Source organism: Hydra vulgaris, chromosome 10 (genome assembly GCF_038396675.1).
Source record: "Hydra vulgaris chromosome 10, alternate assembly HydraT2T_AEP".
Classification (NCBI taxonomy): Eukaryota; Metazoa; Cnidaria; class Hydrozoa; order Anthoathecata; family Hydridae; genus Hydra; species Hydra vulgaris.
Genome location: NC_088929.1, coordinates 40,849,499 through 40,876,440, shown reverse-complemented (window position 1 = coordinate 40,876,440; position 26,942 = coordinate 40,849,499). Strand labels below are relative to the sequence as shown.

Sequence of the window (26,942 nt, the reverse complement as noted above, 5' to 3'; positions counted from 1 at the left end):
AAGAACTTCTGAGTTCAATCCCCATTACGTCCCTGGTAGAGCCGCACTCAACTTTTTTCTCCCCTCAGCAGCTTTGTTTCTTAATGTGTGTGTTTTGGAAAATCAAGTAGCCTTCTCTACTATAGTAGCCCTTTTGGCCTTGAGGAGTCAAACAACATTAAATAATAATAATAAAAAAAGTAGAGCTAGCTTATGAAGAAGACTGCTAAAATTAATTAAAATCTTCAGATTTTTCAAAAGCTATTGACCTTGCCTCACTGCCTCTATCTAATGCTTGATAGAACTTTTTAGTCACAGCAGCTAGCAAGTCAGCCGTAGAAAAAAAAGATCAAAAAGCATATTGATTGTCTAACAGTAAGTTATTTGACTCAAAATAGGATGTTAGAAACTTGTTGATCAAAGAGTTAAAGACCATTGCTAATAATAGAGAGAAAACTGATCAGACAATAGTTAAAGAGGTCAAAATGTTCACCAGAGTTTTTAAAATTGGAACCACAGATGCCCTTTTTCAACAGGCAGGAAAACATGATTCAGTCAAGCACTTATTAAATAATTTAGAGAGCATTAGAGTAGAGAGTTCTGAAGAAAAATTTTGTAAGACTATGACAAGAATTTTGTCTGGACCACAATCTGTAGAAGAGTTTAATTGAAAAATGAACTTAGCAACAGAAGCTGGAGTAATTTGTCTAACAATGAGCTAACTTGTTTAACAATATATAAACCTGTTTAACAATGGGTTAACCTGTTTACCTGGATAAGCAGCAAAAATATGGCAACAAGATTTAAGAGTCCAATAAGAAGTTATTTGCAAATAGTTCTGCCTTATCTTTGGGAGAGGTAATAAGATCAGTCCCATGAATTAGTGTTGGAATGTTAGACTTACCTTTGTTAACGACGCTGTTCCTAAAGTCTTTAGATTTAATAAACTGGCAATAATAGAGCTTAACATCAGATAGCACCTTTTTACATTGATTTCTTTTAATAATAAATAGGTATTAGTTCTCAAGAGAGTTTTTCTTTAAAAAAAGATGATTTTAAAAGATTATGATTAGATATAGCTATTATTATATTTATTCTGTAAAAGAAGGTAAAAACCATAGAGGAGAATGAGGGTTGACTTGGAACTGATAAGAAGAAATAAAATATCTGCTATTCCATATCTGCTATGATGCAGGAGGTTATGTAGGCGCGAGGAGAAAAAAAATTAATAAGCATTAAGAGAAAAGACATTAGCTCAACAATCCCAGTCTGCTTTAGGGTTTGAGTGAGTAGAGTTTAGATGATAGAGTGAGTTCAAAGATAAAGTATGAGATAAAAGATTGATATAAATAAACACATGGTTGGAAACATCTAAAGGAGAACAAGGAAAACACTTAAAATAGTGATGCACATGCTTTTTTGATTGCTTATGATATACTTTTAAATCCTTAAACATATTTCACAGTTTAATTAGTTATAAACGTCTTTTAAAATAATTTATTCTTAATATACATAAGAGTTTTAATTTTTTATTTATTCATTAAAATATGAAATACAATGATTTTTAGTTCTTTTCCATTCTTAGTATTAAACGATGTGTATTTAAAACAGCTTTTCTTTTTTTAATAACTTTGCTAATTGAAATTCTTGTACCACTTTTTTTACATTATTAAATAGACAAAATAATTAAAATTTTTTGCAATAATCACTCTTTATATAAACAAACATAAAAATCATAGCAGACTTTAAAAATATAAAAAATTCATAAAATAGTTTTGACATATAACATACAAATTAATTCTTAATAATTAAGTTTGAGCCTGTTTGTGCTAGTCAAAAAATATTATCATGAATTTAATTGATATTTATTTTTCTTACCATAAATGTATTCTCAAAACTAATTTTTTTTTAATGCTAAATTCAATTAGTTATTAATTAAATTAGCTTCAAATTTAACTAAAAAATTATTTTTATGCTATATAGGAATCCCTTCAAATATTTCTCATAATTTGTTACAAGATTTCTTACTTGACAATAAATAGGATGCTTTGACAAATTTAAAATTTGTGGCAAAATTCTGTCACTTGAATCTTCTAATCACTAAAGATTTAGATTCTCATTAAACTGTTGCAGTTGTCTTTTTTTTTTAATAAATTTTTTTATACCCATATATAACATACCTATACACACAAACACACACATAAAATGTAATGATGAAGTGGTTAGATCAATTGCATTCTGATCAAAAAGTCTAAAGTACCATAGTTAAAAAAAAAGATAAAAAAAGTTTTAAAAAAGCTTTTGACTAGAATTCAAGTCATAAAACAATTTGATTTAATATGACTTGATGAACCATTTGGACCAAATATTTACAACAGGACTGTAATTTTACTACAGACATGTTTGAAGAAAAACTTGATTTTGTTAAAAATTTCATTTTTTCTTAATCTTGGTATTTCTTTATATCTTTATTTCTTATATGTAGCTATCTTATTTTTTTATAAGAGTGTTTCTTACCATGGAAAAAATGAAATTTATAAAACTTTTTAAAGTAAAAAAAAAATTAACTATTAAAAAGTTTTTATTTTCAGTTTACCTACAAGATATAATAAATTGGTAAGAGTGGATAGAGTGGTTAAGACAGATACTGTAATGTTTTAATAAATAAATAAATTTTGTTTATTTGTTAGTTATTAGAACTTTGATTGCATATATGACATCCTATATACACACATACACACACGCACATGCAAAGGTACATACACATACACACACATCAGCAATTAGATTGGCATTCAGCAATGCCAACCTAATTGCCAAACTTAAAGTGATAAAGGTCGGCAAAAAATTGCTGACCTCATTTCTATGTTTTATGGTAAGACCTTTGTATTGAACTTTTTTTGCCAACTTAAACCCGACCTCTAAAAGATTGAGGTCAGCAAATTATTGCTAACCTCATTTTTCCTAATTCCGAGGGTTGAGTATCAGTACTGGAGACATAGGTAAAAGAAAACTTTTTTCTCTACATTAACAACAGTTGTTACTGTTAAATTGACTAACATGGAAACAGGAGAAATTAAAATATATAAATCATTATATAGTGCTATGCGTGAAACTAAGCATGGATGGAGATATCTCGAATTACGTGATGGAAAAGTTGTTAATGGATTTAAGATTGAAATATTAAATTCTGAAAAAGTTTCTAAATTTAGAGAAAAAAGTTTTTGAAGTGTACAAAATGTAACATTATTTACATAAATAATAATTAATAAAAATTAGTAAAGGAGAAAAAAAGATCAAATTACAAAGAAAAATAGCAAAAGATAAAATAGGTATAAAAAAAATAACTATATATTCTATAAAATTAAAAATATAAGTTAAAACGAAGAATATAGGTAAAACAAATAAAATAAACTAAAAAATGTTTACTTCACTGAATTATGCATGTCACTGAGTATTGGAATATTTGCAAATGACAAAAAAATGCCTTGTAGAGCCAGAGAAACACTTAATAATGTCATGTTACTAAAAAAAAACACTTAATCATGTCATGTTACTAAAAATTTTATTCATGAAAAAATTAAGTATAAAAATTATTTTAAAATCTTTTTAAAACTTAATAAAAACATAATTGAATATTTAATTAGCCATTATTAAATTATAAAATTATAAAAATATTATTAAAAGTATTAATTTAATCGTTAAAATAGTTATTTCAACAACTTGGTTTTATAAATAGTATGACTGCAGCTATCATAACACTATCAACTTCACTGCATTATCCCTACATTGCACGCCACTATGTATGTATGCAGTGACATGCAATGTAGTGCAACTGTATTATCTTTGTTAAAATAGTGAAGAGTGGTCAACAATAGATGATGCTATAAGACAGTTTTGCTGTTTAATTAAAATAAATGACAAAGAAGTTATTAGAATTAATAAATCCAGAATAAAAACAAAAATATAACTTTACTACTTTAACTCAATCACTTTTACTTAAACTTCATTTGCATAAAAAATTGGAAGAAACATCGTAATGTCATGTAATGTCATTAAAAAAAGTTCTATATAGAGGATAAAGATAAAGTTTTATATACTTCCTCAATCAAATTAATTAAAAATATTTTTTTTCAATAAAATCTTTAGAGTTAAAATTTTAAAAAACAATTTTTAAAACAATCTAAACTTTAAACAATAAACAAAGGCTTTTAAAATACTAGCTAGAAAATTTTTTATTCTAAATTTGATGTTTTTATTTTATAAGTTGTAAAATAAAGAAATTATTTGATAAAAACTAAAAAAGGTAATATTCTGCTTATGTCGATCAATAATTAGTAAAACAAAATACTGTCCATAAAAAATGTAAAACTAAAGCATTTATTCAAAAATGGCAACCTGAAATAGCATCTTGCAAGGCAGACAACATTTCATTTAACAGTGTTATCTTGCAATCATCTTGCAAGGCAGACAACATTTTATTAAACAGTGTTATCTTGCTCATTAAAATTAACTGACAATTTTTTTGACAGATAGAAAAAACTAAAGTTAAAATTGATTATATGAAAGTCTAGTATATTTGAAACTGCAATAAACCAAAAAGGTTCAAAGGGCGCTCTCAAACTTTTTAATAATAATAAAAAAAATTAAAACTAATACACTACTGGCTCTAATTTATTTAATTGTTTATTAAGCAAAACAATATTTATTGAGGAGAAAAGATTATCCAAATAGCACAATAATACCAAGATCAAATTCAGGATAAAATTAAATAATGAGAAACAGCAAATTAAAACTTTTTTTATTTATTTAAATTTAAATAAACTTTTTTATTTCGTCAGCATGGTGCTCAAGCAAGCAATCATAATTTGCTCAACCAACCAAATTTCAATCTCACGTGTCATTCAGCAAAGTTACATTTTTTTACTGAAAGTATTTCTTAATTCTCAAAAATATTTTGAATACTTAAAAGATTGTAAATATACAGTTTCTTTTTTCACAAGTTCACCGCCAACAAGGCTTTAAGCAACCTGTAATTAATTCAGAAGTTTACAGAAAATAAAAACAAGAAATAAAGAGAAAAAAAAAGGTTGACAAAATACTTAAAAGATTGTATTCAAGAGGTCAGTAGTGATCACTAATGAGAGGTAGGTATTGATAACACAAGAAGATATCAAATAAGAGTATTGCTATTCAGGAATATCAATAATGTTGCAATAATTATTATCAGTAAACAACTGAGTTTTACTTGCGTTAAAACTCCTTAGCCACTGCAAACCCCAAGCTGTCACAGAAAAAAGATGACATTCAAGATTTACTGCCTGTTTTAAGCAATCAAAAATTGAAGGCATCAAAATTGGAGATTATATAGTTGAGTTACGGCAAATAGAGTCAATTTAGATGTTAATCAGGAAGGTTATTATTATAGATGAGTAACCTTTGTGGTAACCCAGGAATTACTGGAAATAAACAAGAGTGTTGTCTATTAAAGAGCAACTCTATTACTGTGGTTAGAAAGGCATTTTTAAGTATTTAATTAACAAACGTAACTTGTAAAAAAGTGGTTAGAAAGGCATGTTTAAATACTTAATTAACAAACTTAATAAACCATCATCTTACTTTGACTGTAACAATATTTAATGATTTAATAATTTTCAAAAAATTTTTATATACACCATGTAAGCTTATGAAAAAAAGAGAAGCATGCCAAACTTTATTGAAAGCTTTTCATATACTAAGAATGGCCTTTCTGGTTCCATCTGATGCACAATAGAACTTTTCAGTTATTTATTGCTGAAGATTTTTCTGACATTGTTATGTAACATTGCTTGAGTCACTTGCTGTTTCATGCAACATTGTTAATAATGTTTCTGAAAGCCTTTGTAATCAAATTTCTAAAATAAAATACAAGATTTATTATTCTGAGAATAAAGAACCTTAGCGCCATCGAATAACAAATAACTTGCACCGATTTATTGAGTGATTAAACATCAGTTAAAACAATTGAAACACGCAGAGAAAACAACTACTATTGGTCTGCCTACCATTACAAGTCTTATTTGCAATTACTGGACATGATTAAAAACACCAGAAAAATAAATTAAAATAATATTATGAATCATCCAAAGTGTAAAAATATAGATAAAGATAATTTTCTGTGTTTTTATTGAAAATTTTATTAAAAAGTGTTTCTCAGTGAAATATTTCTTTTTGTTAAATTAAATATTAATTTATCAAAACTGATAATAAGATTATTATTACTTTGGTGTAATAAATGACAAAATTTTATGATTTAATGATTTAATGTAAACAATTTATTATTGGTTTCGCGGTCACTTGGTTTCATGTTCACTTGGTTTCAGGGTCACTTGGTTTTGCATTCACTTGGTTTCGTGGTCACTTGTTTTGCAGTCACTTGGTTTCGCGGTTGTAATATCAACAAAGCAACAAAATCATATTAAAATTTATTCTGCATTAAAATCGCATTTATAATCGCAACCATCTTTAGTTGAAAATATATAAATCCAGTCAAATATATAGGTTTTTTGTAAAATGAAGTGAAATGAATACTTTATGAAACTTTTTTATACATACTATTGCAGTAAACAAAACTCCATGTCTGTTAAAAAAAATTCCCATTAAAAATAATTGTTTTTCATCAAAAAAAAAAATTAATTTTTTCAAATGTTGACAAAAATTCAACAGATCCAAGTGAGGAAATATAGAATCAAAAATGCTTCCACATTTTCTCCTCTTTCTTTTAATATAAAGCTTGCACTTACTACAAGAAAGTAAAAAAATATTACCATGTATATAAAACAAACCTTGGTATTCTTGAATATAATATTGGAGATGGTCCAAAAAGTAAAAACACAATTCCCATTAACAATTGTCCCAGAATTATTACATATCTTGGGTTAAACTGAAAAATGAATTTTGGGAAAACTGTTTAATATATAACACTACATTTAATATATAACACTAAAATATTATATATAAATATAAATATAAATATAAATATAAATATAAATATATATATATATATATATATATATATATATATATATATTAACGAAGAAAAAACAACTTTTTCTATGGTACTTTAAGTTTCTTCGCTCTATTTGAAGTATCTTTTTAATATTGAGCACTCTTTTACGACTATGAGTTTTGTTTTATTATTATAATACAAAACAGCCTCAAATATCAATATATATATATATATATATATATATATATATATATACTTTTGATATATATATATATATATATATATATATATATATATACTTTTGATATATATATATATACATACTTTTGATATATATATATATATATATATTATATATATATATATATATATATATATATATATATATATACTTTTGATATATATATATATATATATACTTTTGATATATATATATATATATACATATATATATATATATATATATATATATACTTTTGATATATATATATATATATATATATATATATATATATATATATATATATATATATATATACATATATATATATATAAATGTTTGTATATATATATATATATATACTTTTGGTATATGTGTAAATGTATATATATATAATAATATAATTTTAATATGTACGTATATACATATATATATATATATATATATATATATATATATATATATATATATATATGTATATATGCACATATATATATATATATGTGTATATATATATGCGGTAGTGGTGTAGTGGTAGAGCGCTTGCTTCATTAGCAAGAGGTTCTGAGTTTGATCCTTACCACATCCCTGGTAGTACTGCGCTCAACTTGTTTCTCTGTGCAGCGGCTTTGTTCATCAAGGTTCGTGTTCTGGAGTTATAGAGTTGAGAGAGGATTATAACCACAATTTAGTAGCCTCCTTGTCTGTAGTGGCCTTCTGGGCCTTGGGAAGGTGAATGAATAAAAAAATATATATATATATACACATTTATACACTACCGGTCAAAATTTTAAATTCACTTTCTTTATTTTTTAACTTCATATAATTTTCTTCAAAAGTTGAAGCTCCTTCTATTCAAAACTAGCATAACATTAATTTTAAGCACTTATTATCATATTTTGATTATAAAAAGATTCACACATCTATTTTTGAATATAGAGTATATGTTTATCATCAATATAATAATGAATACTTAGGGTATTCTTTGCTGTTACGATTGGATATGTTTTGCTGTTTGGAAATATTTTGCTGTAATTTTACCTTTATTACCTTTTTTTTCACTGTCGTGTTTTACAGAATTTTTTTACAGAAAGGTAACTGAAAGATTATTTGTGTTAAATATTGTAACATTTATAGAATAACTGTTCAATAAATGTTAAACACAGAAAATTGGTTAAAAAAACAATTTTTCTCAAAATATTGAGAATTCTCATGAGAATGTTGTAAAGAAATTATGAAACTGGCTGTAATCAGAAATCAGAGTTGCTATCATTCAGAGAGGTCTAGATAAATTCTGAATCACAAAGACAAAAAAATATCTGTGTTCAAAGTAAAAGAAATCATACTTAAACTGCTCCTAAAACCTGCTAAGAACATAATTCCATGCAGAAACACCAGTATTTGTTTCAACTGCAAAACAATGTCTTTGCAATTGTAGCTTGAAAAGATGTGCTGTTGCCAAAAAAAACATTACTACACAAACTAAACAACGTTAAAAAATTGAGATGGAAAAAAAATCATATTGCAGGACCCATTCTATGAAAAAAATTTAAACGGCGGTACCCCCCTCGTCCCAACAAAATTTAGCGGAAAATTGGCGTTTTTTTGCAAAAAAAAACACATTTGCTGTAAAAAATGTAAAAAAAAAAGGTCCTCAAATTTTAATTTGAACACTGTTGAAAACGGTCTAGAACAGCCCCTGTATAGATTCCATATTTCAATAATGTTCTTAAGTCTTGTTCTCAGATGAATTAAAGTTTGAAATTTTTAAAAGAAATCCTCAATAATATGTTCATTGGTTAGTTGGAGAATGCATGATAAAACAATGCACAATCTCAACAGTCAAGCTAAGTGGTGGATCAGTTATGGTCTGGGGATACTTTGCTGGAAACAAAGTTGGTGACCTTGTGCAAATTGAGGACATTATGGATAAAAATAAACACAAAAAAAATGTGGAAAAATAAATATGAATCACATTTGTTTTTCAACAAGATAACAATCCTAAATACACTTTTATTTCTGGAGAAATTATATATAGTTATAAATTATATCACAGCCAAAAAAAAACAAAAAAAATAAATTAAATGTTATGACTTAATTCGTCTGATTTAAACCCAATCGAGTCGTGTGAGATAGAAATGTGAGAAAAATACAACCAACCAATCAAAAATACCTTTGAGTATTCATACAAACATACTAGAATCAAATATCAACTAAATCATAGCAGAAATCAAACTTAAAGATGCACAGAGTGTTTGCTGCTGTTATATAAGTAAAAGGATAATACTTTGAAGAATCAAAAATCAAAAATCAAAAAAATACAGAAAGATTATTTTTATAATGTCATCTTTTTTGTTGAAGTATTATTTTATTTTAATCAATATGAGTAATTAAAAATTATTGAAAAATGTATGTTTAAAAAAAAAAATACTGCATGATCTTTAAAAAATTCTCTTTTTTTCACTTTCAGCAAGGCTGCAAGCAACCACTATTAGAGCTGGAATTTATTGGAAGTGAAAAGATGAAGTTTTTAGAGCAAGATAACGATTGACAGACGACAAATTCTAAAGAACTGATATCCAAGGAAAAAAACTAGAGAAATAAGAGTTTTTGGAGCACTTAGCAACAGTCACAGAAAAAGGATGAGACTTAACTGAATAATGAGTAACACGAGAAAGAATTTTAGTAGATGGTAGAAGAGACGCTAGCTCTTTAAAGCAGTGCCCATTATAGTATTTGTAGAAAAGAGAAAGAGAAGCAACATTGCGATGATGTAATAATGGTTGGAGGTAGGCTGCAAGAGCAGATCCAACTATATTTACAATGCATTTTTGCATTTTGCCTAAAAGAGAAAGGGCATTATTCAAAGATCTGGCCCAGATTTGGCAACATTATTCCGTACAAGGATGGATTTAAGATTTATAGAGATAAAGAATAGAATCCCGCATAAAAAAGTGTCAAGCATGATAAAAAGATACAACCTTAGCAGATGCTAATTTTGCAATCGAGTTGATATATGGTTTCCGAAAAAGATCGAAAGTAAAAGTTAATCCTAAAAGATGAAGGATAGATGGCTCATTGAGCACATTACCGTTCATAAATATAGGAAAATCTAAATTATTGCGATAACGATTGGCTGAAAAAATTGGGTTTAACCTGAATTAAAGTTCACCAGCCACTGTGAGCCCCATGCTGTAGCAGAAGTGAGATTCTTTTCAAGCTCGAATGCTCCTTCCATGCAATCAGAGAGTATTGGCTTCTTATCACAACAAGAATAAATGGTAGTATCATCAGGGAACAATGCCACTTTGGATGGGAGAATATGTGGAAAATCATTAATGTAAATTAAAAAGAGTATAAGTCCAAGGATTGAACCTCGAGGAACCCCTGAAGTTACAGGATATAAAGAAGAGTGCTGTTCATCGAGGACAACTTTTATACTACAATGGGAAAGGAAGGAATCAATAATCTTAAAGATGTTACCTGATACACTATAAGAAGAAAGCTTATGGAGAAGATCAGCTTAAATATGAAAATGATGCACTGTAACTACATTATTATGTGGTCTAGTTTTTTCTGAAACTGTTGATAGTAAAGACATTGGCAATCTCATTTGGCAGAGCGCTCTAACTATTTTCAACCAGTTTAAAAAAAAAAATTATATTGAATCAGGGGATAACTATTATCATCTACGGTCATTAAAAATACTTTTGCAACAAAAGTAATTGTGATGGCCATAGGTAGGCAAATATATTAGATCAATATACCATTTGATTAAATTAGTTAAATTTGAATTTTAAAAAAGTATCCTATTTTTTTAATAGATAAAGTTTGGCTCAACACAGATGAAGTTTTTTAGCACATTTGATTGTCAAAGGGTTTCTATTATTAAGGTATTTTTATGACACAATTTTGCATATCTTCATTAATGGGCTTTGTAAGATAAGGAAATTAGGAGTAAAACTATATATATATATATATATATATGTATATATATATATATATATATATATATATATATATATATATATATATATATATATAGAGAGAGAGAGAGAGAGAGAGAGAGAGAGAGAGAGAGAGAGAGAGAGAGAGAGAGAGAGAGAGAGTAAGCAGGAATTTTATATGAATAATTATACGTAAAAAATTTAAGAGCTTCAAGCTTGTAACAGATTTTTTTGCTGAAAAATCTATGTTGATGGGAATATTGTATTGAGAGTGCACATAGAATCTAAACCTTGTATTTAATTATCTTTTTATAAATTACATACATAAGTTACAGAAGTGATGGATGGATGGATTAGTTTGTAGTTAACAAAGACAACAGTGGAATTGTTTTTAAAGAATTGAATTATATTCACAAAAAGCCATGCTTTTAGCACTATTGCTTGTTCAATTGACATTTAAAAAAGTCAAATAGACCTACTATTGGATTGGCACAAGCTTTAAAAATCTAAGAGTCTTCACCAGATTTATAGCTGCCGATTGTGTCTGAGTGGTTAACAAGAGAGAAGCAAATCAACATTTGGTTAATGAAGAAAAGTTTGTTTTATAAAACTCAATAGAAAAGTAGCAATTAAAATTGGTAATCAAAAGTCTATCATTTCTTTGTGCAACACCAATATTTTTTAGAAAAAAATGTGGATATAGAGAAAACCATACACACTAAACATATATACACAATAAATATGTTGTATTTGTATAATCCAGTTTCCAGCAAAGTATGGACCTACAATATGTTAAAGAATTTCCCACCCAGTTTCCAAGTTACAATAGCAAGAAGTACTTGTTATTATTTTTATGAACCTATTTTTATGGTAAATTTTAAAGTTAAGATGGTCTGAGGTGGTGTTAAAGACTTATTCAGAAGAATTTTCTGTTAAAGGAACTGTTCTGAGGTGGTGTTAAAGACTTATTCAGAAGAACTTTCTAGATCACAAGGAATAGGGCTTGTCAAAGCAAATTATAAAGGACAATGTTGCAGTTTACCTATAACTGTTGTTAAGGGAAATGTACCTACATTAATGAGGAGAGAAAAGTCACCAATAGGTTTGATTTGAGAGTAGAGGCATTAGTAGCAAAATTTCCAGAGATGTTTAATGATAATTTAGAGTGCTTAAAAGATTTCAAATTTCACATAACTGTATGCGTGAGTGCACAACTTCAGCTTTTAAACCAAGACCAGTAATTTGAGGACTAGGATTGAACAAGAACTTGATTGCTTGGAAGACCAAGGGGATCAAAGAAGGATCCAGTATTCAAAATGGTCAGCACCTATTATACCTAATTCACAAGATCCTATGCGTCCATTATGTATATATAGGATTTATAAAATTACAATAAATCAAGCCACATCTCTTGATACCTATACAATATCCAACACCACTGATCAGTTAGCCACTATCGCAAGAGGACAGAAACATATCGAGCTTGACTTGTTCTAGGCATATCAGCAACTTGAGTTGGATGAAACTTCACAAGAGTTTCTAAAAATAAATTTTATATCAGCTGACTTGTCTTCGAAATGGTGTGTATAGTGCAACTAGCTTCTTTCAAAGAAAAATGGACAGAAGGTTGGGTAGGTTACTATTTGTGAAAGTACGAGTGGATAATATACTCAATTTTGGAAAAAAAAGACAGAGCAGGGTTCTCAGTGACTAGTAAATTTTGACTAATTTTTTTCGAGAAAGGAAAAGGTGGAATATCTAAGCCACAAAATATTATTATATCTACTGATTCTTAATTTGACCATTAGGTATGATGTGCAAGTAGTTGCTATGTGATATCTAAAATCTAGACCAATCAGAGGCCAGTTACAAAGGTGAATATACCCCCAAGGCAATGTAAAAAGTGGCAGCCATATATCAAAGAACCCACACTGAGATTAGACACCTTTGCTTTGAGAATCTGTCACAGACCTCACCAGCAAACTGATCTCAAATTGGAGTCAATCCTGTAAGAGACTAGTGTAAGGAGCTGTTAGACAATGTAATCATATCTGCAGGAATTTATGATGAATAAAACCTCTGTCTATGGACAAACCTCTTACCTATGACTCAAAGGGAAACCACTCTAATGCACACTCTGAACTAGTGTACCAACCCGTGGTGACTCAGATTGTGTTCTAGGCAACAGCTAAGAAGGCTAGTGATGTTTTAAATGGTGTTGAAAAAACAGGAAAAAAAGATATGCAGTTAGGAAGGAGAAAAAATACTAAAAGCCTGAGACATGCAGGGGTATAAGGGCAAATATATAACAGTTTAAGTAGCTCGTCATATCGTTCAGTCAGAAGAAATTGCTGCCTGATGATCCATAAAAATAAATATTTGTTTGCATGTAATTACTTATTTAAGGTAGATCATAATGGGCCATGTATGCTATAGATGCTGAGGAAATAGGAAGATCTGGATAGAACACAAAAATGTACTCTAAACAATAAAAATCAGATATAGAATCTAATAAGAAAATAAGATTTCTAGTAGAAAAGTGCTGAACCAGTGTTTTGTATTGTTTTGTTGAAAATATATTTAATAGTCTTAAAGCTATATAGGCAAGAGTGATGCTAGTTTCATCAAAACAAACAATCTTATATGGCAGATTGTAATGCCTTTTATAAATACTCATTGTTATGTACTTGTTGTATTAAACTTATATTAAATACTCACATATTTATCAACAAGATGGCCAGTTAATACAGAAGATGCAGTAAATGTTGCTGGCATTATTAAAAAGATTAACCCAATCTTTTCTACACATATTTCATCCTAAAAAATTTAGATTTAATAAAACAGCTCAACTAACTTACACAAAAAAATGTTTACAGTTTTTAAAATTTAAAGAAATCAGAATTTACTTTTGTGATTTCCTGCAAATGGTGTGTCAATGTAGATTCCAGGAAACTTGGCAGTGAAAGTGCCAAACATGTTGACAAGACTATTTCATGTTTCAAATTTATTTATTTTGTTAAATATATATACATACATACATACATACATACATACATACATACATACATACATACATACATACATACATACATACATACATACATACATACATACATACATACATATAAATATATGAATCCATGTGTGTGTGTACATATATATATATATATATATATATATATATATATATATATATATATATATATATATATATATATATATATATATATATATATATATATATATATATATATATATATATATATATATATGCAATATTAATATCTCTGTATATGTTTATTTTATACTTACAAATTATTACATATAGAACTTTATAATACAATCAAAATTTACTTAATTAGCATTTCAAAGATTCAATAGAAATATATTAAATTAAAAATGGGCAAATGAAGAGCTCCGACACAAAACCAGAATAATAATTTAAAAATTTTAATATATCTTGATATTTTTAATTCCTTGATTTATTTTGGCAATATTCTAATGTCACTAACAGCATACATCAACAAGAGTTATGGTTTACAGAACATATAAAAATTTTAATATATCTTGATATTTTTAATTCCTTGATTTATTTTGGCAATATTCTAATGTCACTAACAGCATACATCAACAAGAGTTATGGTTTACAGAACATATAAAATTTCCTTATAAATTTTGTTAATAAAAATTTTGTTATAAGTTTTTATGAAGGAATAAATTTTGGATCAATCTGTATTTGCACTAAATTAGCGAATCGTCTGGTTTTTTTGGCAGCATTTTCTCAGCATAATTGGTAACAATGATTATGAAATACACTACTATAATGAATATTAGTACACAGCATTTTTTACTATTGATATCACTGTGCCTTTGACTTTACTTCACTGCAGTGTACGCCTGACCATAATAACCGCATATTGCTGTTGCACAAATTTCACACCACTATATTAAATTTTTGCTAAACACACACCACATTTTCGAACAGCAGTTGCAGAATTATCTGTATCATTAATAGAATCACTGTCCACCAGTGTCTTGTAGAAAGCTATTGCTGAATAATTTGACCCATGACGCTTGCCTAAAACTGTCAAAAAACTGTCAAATTTGCTATCTCATTTGAACCACGTGCTGCTTCAGTCTCAATCCATGTATAACAGTAATTTTTTCATGACAACATCACAGATTGCAAAATTGTATAAAGCATAGCTGTGTGGCTTAGAAAGCTTCCTAAACAGACACCATAGTCAAAACTTGTACCTGCTGCATATCGTATACAATTTTGTATTCGCCTTCGTCAGAGTTTTTTGGTAAGCGGTAAAATGCAGCACACTTTTTTTTTGCAAGTAAAATTTCCTTTGCAGTTTAAGTTTAGCTACAACTTGAACATATGACTCATGTATGATCAAATTTTTCAATTTTTTGCAAGTGGCACATGAATCTATTTGCAGACCACTAAAACCAATGTTAAACTGAGAAACAAAAGTTTTGTAAAACATCTGATACAAGACTTTGTGTTCTTAAGTACAGCTATTAAACATGTTCTACAATTTTTTACAAACTTTTAATTCATAGGACAGATATACGCATAAGTTTTTGCTTTTACTGTAATGACTTTCTCTGCCTCTCAAACTGCTAATAAATGTTTTAACACTGTTCTTTTTTGAAACTGATTTGTGAGAAATTTTGTTGCCACCTTGACCCTCCTTTGGCAGGGCACCACTACCATGTGAATGTTTAAGAACTCCCACAGGCCAGTTCTTTTTGATAGGTGTGATTGCATGCAAGAAGGTTGCACAACTTTTCTTTTCTTGCCAGTTGATAACAGAGTGGAGGTAGGGAGAGAAAGTGCATTTTGGAAGACTTAATGAAGTAATGAGTAAGAGAATATAAAGAGAAGCGATCAGAACAGATAAGTATGGAAGAAGTGGATGCTGTGGACCAACTAACAGGTAGAGTCAATTTTTTGCATCACATTCAGGGGTCACAGTTAGGATTAAACTAAAATTGACATAACACTGGGAAGTTTACCTTTTATCCTTTGCAACTGATTGGTTTGTTTTAATAATCTTCTGCTTCCTAGAACCGCTGCTGTGTTCTCCAACATACTCTAAGCTGCCTACACTTTTGTAGATAACCTGCATTATAACAAGTTTAAACTATTAATAACTAATTTTGAACAATTTTAAAAATAAAATAGTGCAAAATGCAGCTAGTAGCCAGTATCATTTTTATAAAATCTTTTCGTTTTGGATGTTGAAAACGTCATGTGGTTTGTTTTGATCAATTTAATTGATTGTTAAATTTGTTTGATTTTGCAAGAAATGCTAAACAGGAATTATCTACTTTTGCACAATATCAGTTATGGAAAAAGGTCTTGTCTATGTAATTACAGTAAGATAGAGCCCACTTTTGCTCGAAAATCATTCATATGCCAAAGACAATTGTCTGCTATACCCAGTACACATAATCTTGTTTTTAGTAAACATTAGATTTGTCTGCTTTTGTATGGGAACTTTTCAAATCTTGTGCTTAAATATAGTTATAAACGTATGTAAAATATAAAGTTAAAAAATAAATGAAACTTAATAAAGTATATCAAGTACAGAAAATATATTAAAAAATTTATTGAATGTAACTTTAAAGGATGGAGAATACATTAAATAAATCATTAAAAGGTCAGGAATGAATCTAACTACAAACCTCCTAAAAAGACTCCAGGATTCTTTAAGAGTTGTAAAGTAGATGGGGTTTTTTCTAAAATGTCTTCAATTTCCTCTTCAAATTCTTGAACTTCTATTAAATATTAAAAAAATTTAAAAAAATTAAATTGTCTAAAATTATAAATGCTTTAATATATATATATATATATATATATATATATATATATATATATATATATATATATATATATATATATATATATATATATATATATATATATAATAAAAAGCATTAACGATGAAACTACTAAAAAAATTATTAAATATGTAGTTTAAAAGGATGACATTGAAAAGCATAAAACTATAAAATCATTTAAGTAATATAATAATAAAATAAATACCCCAAGCCCTAATTTTTATGTTACTGCTAATATCCTAGTTAAAAGTATTTCACTGTTTTCAAAACTTTGACAAACTTTGTAGAAGTTTTGAAATTTAATATCAAACTTCAATTTTTCCATTATGGCATTTTAGAAAAACTCTTAGGTCTTTGGATGTACCCAGTCAATATCACTGTGTTTTATAAATTCATTAGCAACTAAACTGGTCCATTTTTTTTTTTTTTTATCTATTAAATGTTTATTGAACCACTTGAAATTACTTTCTTTTTGATTTTGCAATTATATACTACCTCGTGAATATTTAAGTTGGTAAAAACCCTGGATTGTTTTTAAAGTAAATTTATTTTGAATAATGTTCAAAATGGCATCTAAAAATTTTATTAAAATTACCTTTATCATAACATTTTTCATTAAATACCTCTATCAAAAAATCAATTTCTTATTTAAGATGTTTGTCACATCATATTGTTTTTGCAAAATATAAAAACCCTTTAAAGACACCTGGGATAGTATTAGGGATGATGTTAAAGTTGGGTTTAAATTAAACATTAAATTTTTCTGTGTTTTTTAAATAATTAAAATCCATTTATTATATTTGTAACACGAATACCTAAAAAATCAAGTTGTTTTAGGTAGCTTAATAGCATATTTTATAATATGGTTTATTAAGAGTGTTGAGTATCTTTTTCTATTGATTCAAAGCAAACATGACCATGGCTCATAAGCTTTTGTAAGTTATTTTCAGTACAAGTTCTTTTTTTTAGTAAACATTTTTTGTTTCATAATAAATTATTAAATAACATAACAATTACTTTAATACATTATAGGGCCTCCTTTTGCTTGGATTATAGCTTCTAGACATCTAGGCATTGATTTTCAACTAAAGATTTCTTCTGGTTGGCTCTTTTCCCAGGCTTCTTCAATTTCCATTTTAAGATTCCCTTTTTCGGAAAATGACTGGTTTTCAATTTTTAAGTCCAAAGTATCCCATAAATCCTCAATTGGATTAATGTCCAGTGCAAATTGTGCAGGCCATTCTGAGACATCAACATTATTTTTAGTGGCAATATGCTTTGGATCATTGTATTGCTAAAATGTAAAACTAGATCCTAGCCAAAGTTTTCGAGCAGACAACTTCAAATTTTGCTTTAGTATATTTCTGGATTGCATCTGATTCATAGCAGTATCAATAAATTGAAGTTTTCCAACACCCTTCCAAGCCATTGAAACCCATACCATCACATTAACACCATCATGTTTTACAGTTACTCTCACGCAGCTTAATTTGCAGGCTTCTACAGCTTTTCTTCTTTATGGGCTACATCAGATTACTGTAAGTTAAATTTTGATTTGTTGCTCCACAAGATCTTTTTTCAGAAACTTAACAGCATGTTTTTGAACTTCTTAGCAAACGCCGATCTTCTTTTCGTGTGTCTCCTACTCAAATATTGCTTATTGCATATAAGTCAGCACATGTCAGGTCAGGTTATCATATTAGATTTAGGTCAGGTTCAGATCATATTATCCTGCTACTGGTAACATATAACCCAGTACAACCTAGTTCATGTCCTGCTGCCATATAGGATATGCTTTTTTAGGCAAAGGCTATGAGAAGCCAACTCCGACTTAAAACATCCCCTGACTTGAGACTCTTGGTTGAGTAAAGGCTAGAGATGATGTCTTAATAAAAACACTCATCTTGGGCAGATGTTAAACGCATCAGGCTACTGCCTTGTAGAAGGCCTCCTAGGCAAAAACTAAGGGGTAAAGATTCTATCTGTTGACCAGCCTCGCATCCCTTCTTCATCTATTAGACTGGCACAGATTTTAATACATTGTTTAATATGTTGAGTGCTGGATCTTCTTGATTCAATCCATGGGTTTTACTTGTGTCTCTGTTTTTATGACAAGGCAATTCATTCTACTATATCCTTATGAGGGTACAGCTCTAAAACTCAGTTTTATGGTTCATAGGCCGGTTGGTAGTCAGGTTTCCTGAACTCTGTGGTAGCTCTGAGAGGCTGATTCCATCAACAGCTGAAAAATATCAGAGTACTAACAGTGCCATGTTGTGCATGGATGGTATCCCTGTTCGTACTTTTGGTGTGCATTGTTGAAGCCGCATTTGGAGCCCTTTGTTATGACTTAGGGTTTATTAATAGTAATGAGGCAATTGCTTGGACTATTAAATAGTGTACTGAATACTATCTATGCTTTGACTCAAGTTCTTAAACAAATTTAAAATGACTAAAGTACTAAAAACTATAAAATACAATAAACCGTTGTCATCACCAAGTTCTCTAAACCTATCATTCACTAATATTCGTGGTCTTCAAAGTAACATTTCTTCTGTTGAGTCTTATCTTTTGCAAAGTTCACCAGACTTACTTGTTCTTTGTGAGACTAATTTGAGTTTGACTGTTCCATCTTGTGATCTTAGTGTTGATGGTCATCTTCCTTTAATTCATAAAGACTCTAATAGTCACACGCTTGGCATGGGCATTTACATTTGTAAGAGTTCATCCATTTGTCAGGAAACTAGGTTTTAATCCACAGACTTTTTTTTTTTGTGCTTTCGTTTAGCACCACTTCACTCTATTGCTTTTTTCCTTATTCTATATTGCTCTCCTTCATCTCAAGACTGCACTCCTTTCAATGTTATTTCTGATCAAATTAATTAAGCCCTCTCTCTTTATCCATCAACCAATATTGTTGTCGTTGGTGACTTTAATGCTCATCACACTGAATGGCTTATCTCTAGTGCCAGTGACTCAGCTGGCAATAAGGCCCTCAACTATTGCCTTTCTCAATCTCTAACTCAAATAGTCAACTTTTCAATCGCTTTCCAGACAACCCAAATTATTTACCTTCTCAACTCAACTTATGTCTTGTTTCTGATCCTAGTCAGTGCTCAGTTTCTCCACATTCACTCTTAGATGCTTCTGATCAATCTTTGATTTCTTTAAAACTATTATCTCAATCTTCTTCCTTATCAGAATCTCCCTATCGCCATACCTCTTACAACTACCTTAAAGCTGACTGGGACTCTTTCCGTGATTTTTTTTGTGATGGGTAGAGATCCTTCTTCTTCCTGCTGACAAATGTGCTTCTTTTATAACTTCATGGATTCAGGCATGGAATCTTTAATTACCTCTCGACGATTCCAGGTCAAGCATCACTCTTCTCCATGGTTTTCCTCACATTGTGATACTGCAATTTCTAATCAAAATAGTTACTTCAATATCCATCAGCAAAACAATTCTTCAGAAAACAGTCATCTGTTTACTGTTGCTTAAAACTATTGTAAAAAGGTTTTGTCTAATGTTGAAGCCCGCTATTCTCAGGTCATGAAATCTCATATTTCATCACAAAAATTAGGCTCTCGTGACTTCTGGAGAACCTTTAACAGTATCAATAATAAGGGCAAATTTGTTATTCCACCTCTTTTGTATGGTTTAGACTTGTCACCTCACTTGAAGACAAAGCTTAATTGTTTGCTAAAAACTTTTCATCAATATTATCTCTTGATTCCACTAGTTGCGTTCTACCTGATATAGTCGTCAAACAGGTTAATCCTTTGTTTGACATTGGTATCACTACAGCCTCTGTATCAAAAGTGATTTCCTGCTTAGACTCTTCTACATCTTGTGGTCCAGACAATATACCTGTTTTAGTCTTTGCAGAAGTGTTCTCCGGAGCTGTAATCCATGCTCTCAAAACTATTTAACAAGTGTTTATCGGAGTCTTGTTTTCCAGCATGCTGGAAAGTGGCATCTGTTATCCCTATTTTCAAAAGAATGGAGAGCGATCTGACTCATCTAACTACCATCCCATTAGTCTTCTTCCTATCATAAGCAAAGTTTTTGAATTTTTAATTAACAAACACTTAATCTCTCATCTTGAATCTAACTTACTTTCTGATTATAAATATGGATTTCGTTCTTCAGCTGATTTGCTAACATTAATAAACAATAAGTCTTATCATGCTTTAGATAGAGGTGGAGAGGTTAAGGCTATCGCTCTTGACATTTCTAAAGCTTTTGATAAAGTTTGGCATGCTGATCTTCTCCATAAGCTTTCTTCTTACGGTGTATCTGGTAACATCTTTAAGATTATTGAATCCTTCCTTTCCAATCGTAGTATAAAAGTTGTCCTCGATGGAGAGCACTCTTCTTTATATCCTGTAACTTTAGGGGTTCTTCATGGTTCAATCCTTGGCCCTACCCTCTTTTTAATTTACATTAACAATCTTCCAGATACTCTTACATCTAAGGTGGAATTGCTCGCTAATGATACCACATTACATACTATACATTTACTATACATTGATATTACATTACATACTAACCATTTATTCTTGTTGTGATAAGAAGCCAACACTCTCTGATTGCTTGGAAGGAGCATTCGAGCTTGAAAAAAATCTCACTTCTGCTACAGCATGGGGCTCACAGTGGCTGGTGAACTTTAATTCAGATAAAACCTAAATTTTTCAGCCAATCGTTATCGCAATAATTTAGATCTTCCTATATTTATGAACCGTAATGTGCTTGATGAGTCATCTATTCTTCATCTTCTTGGATTAACTTTTACTTTCGATCTTTTTTGAAAACCATATATCAACTTGATTGCAAAATAAGCATCTGCTAAGGTTGCATCTCTTTATCATCAACACTTTCTTACTCGAGATTCTATTCTTTATCTCTATAAATCTCAAATCCAGCCTTGTATGGAATAATTTTGCCATATCTGAGGCGGATCTTCTAATGATTCTCTTTCTCTTTTAGACAAGTTTGAAAAACGCATTGCAAACATAGTTGGACCTGCTTTTGCAGTCAGCTTCCAACCATTATTACATCGTCGTAATGTTGCTTTTTTTTCTATTTTCTACAAATACTATAATGAGCACTGCTCTAAAGAGCTAGCATCTCTTCTGCCATCTAAAATTTATTCTCAAGTTACTCGTCATTTAATAAAGTCTCATCCTTTTTCTGTGACTGTTCTTAGGCGCTTCAAAAACTCTTATTCCTCTGGTTATTTTCTTTAAACAACAGTTCTTTGGAATTTGCTTCCTTCATGTTGCTTTCCTGATTTATATAATTTGCAATCTTTTAAGTCGCCTGTCAATCTTTATCTTCCTCTAAAAACTTCATTTTTTCTCTTCCAGTAACTTCCAACTCTAATAGTGGTTGCTTGCAGTTTTGTTGGAAGCGAAGATGTTAAAAAAAAAATAGACACCCTTGAAATCCCTGGTCTCAGATATGATTTTTGATTTTCTGATGGGATAACTTCATTCCATAATCCTCTTCAGCTTGCTCAGCCGGTTCTCAAGCAAAAATAAGGCAATTTTTTTACTTGTATAATTGAATTCCTATCAAAACTCATAGAAGTCTTCTTTTTGCAACCTTACTCGCCTATTGTGGCCGTTGTTTCAATCAAATTATACTTCTTCATTATGTTGGTATCTGGTAGTATCTTGGTATGAAGGGAACTTATCTTGATTAGTTCTGCTATTAAGATGTTTCCTTCTTGACTGGAGAAACCATCAGACTTCTAACTACTAGAACTAATGAACACCTTTGGACTGATAAAAAGTTTCATATTTATAAATATTTAATGATACCCATTAATTGTAAAAACCTGTCTAATTGTAATTCATTTGAGATTTTGAATACTGCCTCAACTAAACATAAATTAAAAGTAAAAGAAGTGCTTTAAATTAAATGGGAAAATCCCTCATATGATAAACAAACTTTCCATTATACCACGAAACTTATTTATTTAATTAAAATGAGAGTTTATTTTATTTTGATTGTACTGATTGGAAATTTACTGAGCCATTTTGTAGTTAATGGTTTATTATATATATTTTTGTCTATTATTATTTCTCCATAAAGTTTTCTATTTTTTATTATTTATTCCAGAAATGTTTTTTTTGTAAAATTAATCTTTCAAAGGTGAAAACACGAAATTACCAAACATGTCAAGAATTGAATAATATCATATTGTTTTTTTAAATATATATATATTTAAAGCTTTGTTAGTATGCCTTAATTGTGAAAAAAAGTTTCATCCTGACTGTGTAGTTCAGATTATAACGCACTTTATAAAAGTTATGATCTGGTCAGTCATGGAAAAGTTACTTGTTGTCTGTATGCGGTAAAAGCTAATAAGGTAAGATCAGTCCTAAGATAGCTTAAAATATTGTTGATTTTGCAGCTCAAATAATGGTTTCTGAATGGGAAAATATTAGGTAATTAAAACTAACTGTCCTGTATGACGGGGAGCCATTGTATATAATATATGTGTAGACACACAAAACTTTTTTTGCAAATTTTCAAATGTGTATTCATCCCTATTAAAAACAAAAAGAAAGAAAAAAAAAACACCCTAAGCATGTGCTTATTGTTCTTTATTTCATAGAAAATGATACTGAAATATTACTAACGAACTGATCCCTAGATATCCTCGTCTTTATCACACAACTGTTTGGTCCACTTTATATGCTTTGCTTTCACTGCAGCTGTTAACTTGGGCTTTGAAAATTTTAAAATTGGAATCACAGATGCCATTTTCTAGCAGGAAGGAAAAAATATTCATTCAAGCATTAAAAAATTCAGAAAGTGATCAAGAGAGTTCTGGAGAAAACTTTTGTCTGTGATAGGAATGTTGTCTGGACCAAAAGCTGTATAAGAGTTTAATTAAGATATGACTTTAGGAACAGAAACTGGAATAATTTAAATGCCTAACAATGGCTTAACCTGTTTAACTGGAATGGCAGAAAGAGTAAGGCAATAAGATTCAAGAGTCAAATTTAGCTAGCTTTAGGGTAGTGGTAAATAGTGCAAGGATAGGGTGAGCCAGAAGAAGAAGTACAATATAAACTGTTTATAAAGATCATTTCATGGAGAAACTGAACACTTTTAAGAGGATGAGAAATACAGAAGTTATGGGTTTTAAGGCAAACAGAGTCAGTGGTGTTAGAGCCAAGCCATTCAGTGTAATGAGCATTAAAGTCACCAATAACAACAATATTGGCAGAGGGGTAAAGAGAGAGGGCAATATCAATTTGATCAGATATTACATCTATCATATACATTAATACCATAATGTATATATATATAAATATATATATATATATATATATATATATATATATATATATATATATATATATATCGATTTAATATATGTTATATATTAAAACATAATGTATAGTTATATATAAATATATATATTTACATATATATATATATATATATATATATATATATATATATATATATATATATATATATATATATATATATATATTTATATATACTTGTATATATATTTATACTTATATATATAGATATATATATATATATAGATATATAAATAAATATATATATATATATATATATATATATATATATATATATATATATATATATATATATATATATATATATATATATATATATATATATATATATATATATATATATATATATATATATATATATATATATTTATACTTGTATATATATTTATACTTATATATATAGATATATATATATATAGATATATATATATAAATATATATATATATATAAATATATATATATATATTTATATATATATATATATATTTATATATATGTCATTGTTATTGTAATCTAAGAAAATAACACAGTTGAGGATAGTAAACAAGTGATGGATTTTTTTGGTGCTGCTGGATTAGAAAATGTTGAAATTAAGCTAAAATTAAATTAAGGTTGAAAAATGAATTCCCAGACTAAAATCAAGCAAACTAAAAGCAACATACAGCAATTCTAACTCTAACATTATCCAAGTTTCAAATAAAATAGAGAAAGAATTAGTTCCAAACACCTGCAAACCAATAAGCAATATGAGAAACTTTTTGTTCATGAAGATAGAAGTCCTGCTGAGCATACATTCATCCACATCTAGACTTTGCAGTACAGGTCTGGTCTCCTCACCTAAAAAAAGATATTGCGATGATGGAGAAAGTGCAAAGGCATGTAACAAAAATAATATCTGAGATAAAACATTTACCATATGAGGAAAGATTACAAAAGCTAAAACTAACATCGCTTGGATTGCATGCGAGGATTGCAGGAAATGAGGCAACTTAATCCAGCAGTTTAAACTTACTCAACAAATTGACGAAGTTAACTTTCATTTCCCTCAAATTCTACTAAATTCAAAAACAAATCACAACCTTCGTAGACACAATCAGCAATTAATGCCTCAACTAGTCAAAGGTTGCATTGAATAAGAAAACTTTTTTACAAATAGAGTAACAAAACACTGGAACGCTCTTTCGCAGCAAGCAGTTGAATCACCATCTGTACATTTTTTTAAAAAATTTTTATTGTAACTTTCTTGACCAGCTGCTTTCTGCAACTTAACTTGGTCAACATAGAGGAGCCTGATGTAGCTCCTCTACATTGGTTTAAATTACATTTACACTACAAGATGTACATAGAATTGTTTTTATATTCTTCAATATAAACATGATAGGGCATAGGTTATTTTAATGCACACTTGTATTTATATGGACTTATACCAATTTTGAAATAAGTAAACAAAAATAAAAAATAAAATATACATATTAATTAGGAAAAAAGGTTTACGAACATAAAATATATATATATATATATATATATATTATATATATATATATATATATATATATATATATATATATATATATATATATATATATATATTTATATATTAAAAACATTTTGTTTGTTAGTAATGCATTTATAATATAATTACAGTAAACAATTCATATGTTATATATAACATTATATTCATATGCGTATACCATATTTATATACATATTTTTTTTATTATCTATTTTTTTATTTTTACATAAAATTCACCTAACCAAAGCCTGAGAAGGTCACTGCAATCAAGGGGGCTACTTTAATTGTGCTTACAACCCTCTCTCAACTCTATAACTTTAAAACAGAAACCTTGACAAACAAGGCTGCTGCGCATAGAATAAAATGATATTATTATTTTATATTATAACATATTATACATAAAATTTTTCTCCATATACTTTGGTTAATATTTTCTAAATAAAAATCCAATAAACCTGTAAAGCTTTTAGGCATCAATAATAAAACAACAACCATCATTGCTAAAACAATAGCACCAGTAAAAATAAATGGTGTTGGAAATCCTCCATACTATTAAGAAAAAAATCGAATAAACAAGCATTTTATAAGTTTTGCTCAATCTAATAAAATAAATTAAAATAGAGTACAAAAGGTATTTTAATTTAATTTCAGCCAACCATAATAAAAAAATTAAATTAAAAAAAGAAATACAGCACCAGTTATGTAAAATATTTATTGACAACCTTGAACAAGATGCCACCATAGCCTGGACTAACCATCAATCCAATACCAGTAAAAATTTCAGTTAAACTCTAGAAACAAAAATTTTATTTCTAGATAAATTAGAATTAAAAAAAAAGCATTAAAAACAGAAATTAAATTTACCAACAACCAAAAAGAAATATATATATATATATATATATATATATATATATATATATATATATATATATATATATATATATATATATATATATATATATATATATATATATATATATATATACAAAAATAAGACTTTTCAAGTTTATTTAAGTTGTCAAAGTTCAGGTCAATTACTACTCCTTGTTAATAAATATTTATTAAAATTATCATTACTTATTGCTTTTTA

General features: G+C 28.5%; 1 protein-coding gene across 6 annotated transcripts in view; it reads right to left on the bottom strand.

The window, feature by feature from the left end:
- The window catches only part of LOC100212232 (MFS-type transporter SLC18B1), a 57,334-nt gene that overhangs the window by 13,410 nt on the left and 16,982 nt on the right, over positions 1-26,942 (bottom strand). For 2 of the 6 annotated variants that reach the window (XM_065808016.1, XM_065808020.1), the window contains 8 exons: positions 26,575-26,643; positions 26,308-26,401; positions 25,076-25,177; positions 16,835-16,927; positions 14,041-14,120; positions 13,853-13,951; positions 6,804-6,901; positions 3,409-3,504 (listed from right to left, as the gene is read on the bottom strand). In XM_065808016.1, the coding sequence (XP_065664088.1) occupies positions 3,409-3,504; positions 6,804-6,901; positions 13,853-13,951; positions 14,041-14,120; positions 16,835-16,927; positions 25,076-25,177; positions 26,308-26,401; positions 26,575-26,643 (731 nt within the window). The remainder of the gene's footprint in view (positions 1-3,408; positions 3,505-6,803; positions 6,902-13,852; positions 13,952-14,040; positions 14,121-16,834; positions 16,928-25,075; positions 25,178-26,307; positions 26,402-26,574; positions 26,644-26,942) is intronic. The other 4 variants (XM_065808018.1, XM_065808021.1, XM_065808017.1 and 1 more) reach the window with 3 other exon arrangements.